The 5,731-nt window shown below is 59.1% G+C and overlaps 1 protein-coding gene across 1 annotated transcript in view; it reads left to right on the plus strand.

The window, feature by feature from the left end:
- Positions 1-5,731, plus strand: part of LOC105503311 (signal peptide, CUB and EGF-like domain-containing protein 1) — a gene marked incomplete at both ends in the record, with an annotated part of 54,677 nt that overhangs the window by 35,286 nt on the left and 13,660 nt on the right. Inside the window, 4 exons of the mRNA XM_011930168.1 lie at positions 760-882; positions 3,424-3,540; positions 5,107-5,229; positions 5,339-5,375. Of these exons, the coding sequence (XP_011785558.1) occupies positions 760-882; positions 3,424-3,540; positions 5,107-5,229; positions 5,339-5,375 (400 nt within the window). The remainder of the gene's footprint in view (positions 1-759; positions 883-3,423; positions 3,541-5,106; positions 5,230-5,338; positions 5,376-5,731) is intronic.

A 5,731-nucleotide genomic window follows, 5' to 3' on the forward strand; every position in this document is an offset into this window, starting at 1 on the left:
GGAGCATGCTACACCTCATTCACTGCTAAGCGAAGAAGCAGCTCAAACAAACAGGCGAGGAGTCAGGCTGGGAAAGTGGGGAGCGTCAGGCCCACTGCATAGCCCAGCTCCCCACTTACCTTCTGAAGCCTCTTGAACTAGGTGCTTTCCCTCTCTAAGCCTCAGTGTACTCCTCCAACAAAGGTAAAAATGCCTACTTGTTGAAAAAAGTTTCTTGAGCACTGACCAAGCCCCGGCACTGTGGAAATGTTTTCTAGTCCTCGTGACGTCCTTCAAAGTGGGTGCACTTCCTGTCTTCGCTCTGCAGACAGGAGGCCAAGGCTCAGGAGTCCAGGAGCTTGCTGAGGTCACCAGAAGTGGTGCTTGCCTGCTCCAGCCTCCCTGCTGGCCAGGCGGCCTCCCTGAACCTGCAGATGTGAGGACATGGGAGAGGCGCCGTCCCTGCTTTCTTGCCGGGCACAGCAGCCATCACTTCCTCTCTACTCAATGTCACACATCCCAGGCTTGCCAAGTATCAGGGGAAGTGGTGAAACTTGGGGAGCTGGCCCTTTGCAGTACAACCCAGCCCCTGCCCTGACCCCTGCGAGACAGGGTCTCCACCCCTCTGCCCAGCTGGGGAGCCAGCAGCCAGCCTGGGAAGTGGGCACCGGGCAAGTCAGAGCAGTGTCTGTGTCCCCGCCACTAGTCTGTCGTCCCCCCGCTGGTCACGCAAGCTGATTCTCCTGGCTCTCACTCCTTCATCCCCCTTGGCTCCCACAGACATCAACGAGTGCCTGGTCAACAATGGAGGCTGCGACCACTTCTGCCGCAACACCGTGGGCAGCTTCGAGTGCGGCTGCCGGAAGGGCTACGAGCTGCTCACTGATGAGCGCACCTGCCAGGGTGAGCCCCTGCCATGCCCCAGGTGGCCCTTGGGCCCAGTGAGGTCATGCCTCTTCCCCTCCTGGGCTGACATGGGCTCCTAGGAGTGGAGGGGAGTGCAGATGGGGTTAGGCCCGAGGGAACGGGGTCCTTTATGACTCTAGGGGACATCCAGTCCAATCTGTTCCTTTTATTGATGGGAAACTGAGGCCCAGGAGGGCTTCAGCACATGTCCCAGGTGGCAGAGGGAGCCGGTGGCCGAGCTCATCAGCTCACCCAGCGCCTCCCTCCCCATTGTGGCCCACGGGCCTCCCAGTAGCCAACTCCTCTGGCTTCGGAGGTGGGATGCTGCCATCTGTTGGAAAGCATTGCACATTGCAGGCAGGCGCTCTCGAACAATCCTCACCTGCTGGGAACAAGGATAATGAGAAGGAGGGGTCTGGACAGAAGCCAAGAATCCCGGCCCAGGACGAGTCTAGTGGGATCCAGGATGCAGCGGGAGCCCAGAGGCTGGCAGTGCAGAGCGGGGTCAGGGAAGGCTACAGGGGAGGGTCCGTTGGTGAAATGCTTGAGGGGTGAGTAGGGATTTTCCAGGAGGAGCCAGGGAGGTAAACCCACACAGGAGATGGCACTGCCGGCCTGAGGAGGTTTAGGGGACCACAAGGAACTTGGTGGGGCCGGATGAGGCTATGAGGAAGGAGACAGGTGCCCTGCAGACCCCACACTGGGAGAAAGTGCAGGGGCTGGGGCACCCTATGTGGCAGGGCAGGGGCTCTCTTGCCCTGACGATTATCCAGCTGTGGTCTGGTTGTTTTGTGCCTGTGGGGTACCAGCAGTTGCGGGCAGCATGTGGCCTTGTCTGGGTACGGGGCTGTGCTTCTGCCTGTCAGTGCAGCTCAGGGGCTGGCACAGGGCAGGGTGAGGCCCTGAAAAGTGAGGGCTGTGCTCCCGAAAGGTCCCTGAGGAATGTAAAAGCAGGAGGCTGGCGGGAGTGGCACCAGGGCCGGCTGTCCTGAGAATCAAGTGTGCCCCGGGTCAGCCACTCCCTTCCCCAGGCTCAGCCTCCTCGTCCCTGGACGGGCATCCTGGCCCTGTCCTCCTCGGGGCCTGAGGTCTGGTCAGGAGCACAGCGTCTGTCCAGGCCCTATCAGGGTTCCTCTGACTTTAACTTTGTTTCTCCATCGGCCTTGCCAAGTTCTGCGGCGGGCTGAAGAGAGCCCTTGACCTTGCATCCCAGCTGCCCCCTGAAAGAGGCAGGCGGCTGTCGAGGAGGAGGTGAGATCGCTTGTGAGGCCCTGTCCTCACCCGCCCCACCCCCACCTGGATCTTTTTCCACGCCCTTCCAGGCTCATCTCTCTGAGGCCTTGGGGCTCTGGGCTCCACAGGTCTAGCGGGGAAGGGTCCGTGCTCCTTTGCTTGGCACTCAGGGGACCCCAGACACCCCCGCAGTCCCCCTCGGGCTCCGCACAAGTGGACCTGCCAGGGAGGCTCCCAGGAGGGGAGGGGAGTTCAGATGGGGCTAGGCCCAAGGGAACAGGTGCGTCTCCTGGGCACCGCATGCTCCTGCCTCCTAGCAGCTGCCTGAATCACCCTTCCTCCACACTCATTCCCTCATTCCAAGCTGGTCCTATCCTTCAGATTTTATCCCGGGTGCCACAAGCACCAGGAGGTCCCAGATCCTCCCTGGGAGGGAGCACACTCGCCTTTGAGCACCCATGCCCAATTTCTTCCTTGTGTTAGTGTTTTTATAAATATACATATATTACAAATATTTGTGAAATTACATGAGCTAATATTTTCAAAGAATGAACTCTTGACTGTTATGCCCAAGGAGGGGCAGGTTGGTGTCTGTTTTGCCTTCAGGGGTCCACATCAACTGTGCCATAACAGCCATTTTCTTCAGAATTTATGGCCAGGACAGACTTGTCTCCAGTGAACATGGTGGTTCATTTTTTCCTTTCCAGGAACAAACACCCCATGACCTTCCCTCTTTCCCTTTTTACCTTGGCTGCCAGGAAGCTCATCACCTTTCATATTCTATCAGAGCTGCCTTTTTAACCTTTATGGGTGTTATATTTCCTCTTCTCTTTTTACTTGTATGGTTTTCCTTATTTTCTCAAGAAACATTGTGGGGTGATGGAGAAAGATGCTTTGGTCAGCATCCAAGAGGCCTAGGTTTATGTCCCAAGTCAGCTGCCTCCGCAGGGCCCTGGGGCCAGCCGCAGTCTGTTTCCTGCAGGCGTGGGTTCAATGCCTCTCTACCACTCCTAATCAGAGTTGACTGTGAGATCGTAAAATGGCAGAGATTCATAATCATCCCGTCCGTTCACAATGTTTCTGCCCTGCTCATCTCCAGAAAAGATGTGAGGTGGCTCCCAACCCAGAAACAGAAGGCTAATGGAAACAATGGAAAGTCGAGCAGCAAGAAGGAGTCTCCCATTTGCACCTTGGCCCAGGGACTGTGTCCACAGAGGTGCCTTGAGTGACTGAGAGTGACAGGCCGTGCCTACCTACCACTCCCTCAAACTCTTCCCCCAACTTTGTCTCCCTGTGGCCATGCAGACATCGACGAGTGCTCCTTCGAGCGGACCTGTGACCACATCTGCATCAACTCCCCGGGCAGCTTCCAGTGCCTGTGTCACCGCGGCTACATCCTCTATGGGACAACTCACTGCGGAGGTCTGCAGCCTGCCCGCCAGGGCCACCTCCCCCCCGAGGCACGCGCCTGGCCTCACGGCCACCTACACTGCACCCCGCATCCCCAACCCTGCCCTCAACCCTGGGGGGCCCGAGGCCTCAGCAAGGACAGGGACTGCTGGGCAGAGGGGCTCAGCCAAGGGCAAGTGGGGCAGGGCTGGGGAGACAAGGGGTAACAGGAAATGGTTAGAGGTGGGTAGCAGGTCTCTGCCAGTGCCAGGGCTTGGCCAGATGGGCATGGGGCTGGAAACCACATTTACTAGAGAACCCAGGCCAGGAGCGGAGGCAGCCAAGACATGGACATTCCAGACAGCTCGTTCCAGGGAGGCTCACAGCAGAGAGGGGCAGGGTAGAGGCGCAGTTCGGGATCCTCAAGGGGGAGTGTTTGGCTGGGGGGTGGGGAGGCACTCCAGAGGCTTCCGTGTGAGAAAGCCGTGGACAGAAGGACCAAGAGGCAGCCACAGGGCTGGGCCCCACAGGAGGAGGGAGCTCAGAGGAAGATGCAGATGGGGGCGCTACCCCACCATGCAGGCTTCGTGAGCCCACGGGGAATTGGGGGTGTATATTCCCAGTCAGAGGAGAAGCCTGTGGAAGGTTTAAGCAGGGGTGCAATATGGTCAAGTTCATGGAACTGGATGCCCCAGTGGCCACATGGAAAGGAGAGTGGAATCCAGGGTACCACTGGGAAGACAGCTGAAGGCATGGGAGCGCACGCTGCTGGAGCCAGGGCAGGGTGGGCAGGGACGGAACAAAGAGGAAGGTTCTAGATGTATTTAGGAGCCAGAGCCAGGCTGCTGGGACTTGGTGTCATATGGGCGTGGTGGGTGAAGATTGGGAAGCCAAGGACGGTCCCCCTGTCTCTTCCTTTTCTGTGACCTGTGGGTAGCCACACTCACGATGCCAGGCCACTTGAAGATCAGAGAGGGTCAGGCAATAATGTGATCAGGACATAGCTGGTGCTTGGGCTTCTGGAGGTGGGCTACAGATTCTTCTGGAAAGAGCCTCGAAAACCTGGGCACCCCTTCCCTGGGCCTGCCGAGCGCAGGCAGCTCAAGTACTAGCAGAATATGGAGCCCAGCCCCTTCCCCCAGCTCCAGCAGATGTTTTGGTCAGAGGAGGTGACCTCTTTCACCCTGGTGTCTGCTGTACTGCAGGGGACCTGGGGCTAGAATAGGGTTTGTCCAGAGTCCCACGGTAAAATCAGTTCATAGTCCCTGGAGCAGAGCATATTCCCTGCGCCACAAAACCTGGTTGGGTTGGAACTTTAATCGCGTGCCACCTCCTCTGCCCCCTAGCCTGGGGTGCAGTTGCCTGAGTTCAGAAAACGACTGAGGTTCCTAGGGGAAGCGACGCTGGGGTCTGTGAGGAGCCTTATAAACCCCCGCGTGTGTGTGCGTGGGGCGTGTGCACTGCTCCTCTGCATTCCGTGACGCTGTCTGACTCCGTGGGGTCAGGAGATTCTCGGCCCTCTTGCCCGGGGTAGTCCCCTCCCCTGCCAGCCGCCAGCCGCCAGCCTCCCCTCTGCCCTAACGCCCGCTGTGCTTCCAGATGTGGACGAGTGCAGCGTGAACAATGGGAGCTGTGACCAGGGCTGCGTCAACACGAAGGGCAGCTACGAGTGTGTCTGTCCCCCGGGGAGGCGGCTCCACTGGAACCGGAAGGACTGCATGAGTAGGTGGCCACCCTGTGCTGGCTCCTCCCCTGTACCCGGGCTTGGATGGGAGGGGCAGTGGCTTTTCTGAGGTGGGGCTGAGCAGGGCAGACCCTCCCTTTCCTCTAGGCCTTGCATTCCGGGCAGAGGTTACTCTGCTGCTGGGGTATGGCTGATGGGAATGAGGACTTGCAGAGAAGGAGGGGGTCCCAGGCAGAGCATGCCGGTGTCAGCCAGAGGCACAGCAACAGGGACCTGCGGTGGGGAGGAGGGCACAGAGGAGATCTGGGGGTCCGTGTGCAGCCCCAGCCGTGGGGCACAGGGGCCCCGCTGATGTCTCCGCAGGGCTAGAAGCTTAGAGGGAGTGGGTGTGGAGGCCTCTCCTCTGGCAGCTTCCCCTTGTCCTGCTGAGGAAGCTGAGGGGGAGGAAGAGGGTCACTTGGGGTGCAGCAGCCTCAGTGGGGCACAGTTGCAGGGGATGTGGCAGTGCCTCCCGGAAAGCCCATGGTCCCTGCACCCTCT

The sequence above is a fragment of the Colobus angolensis genome, unplaced genomic scaffold (assembly GCF_000951035.1).
Source record: "Colobus angolensis palliatus isolate OR3802 unplaced genomic scaffold, Cang.pa_1.0 Scaffold846, whole genome shotgun sequence".
Classification (NCBI taxonomy): domain Eukaryota; kingdom Metazoa; phylum Chordata; class Mammalia; order Primates; family Cercopithecidae; genus Colobus; species Colobus angolensis.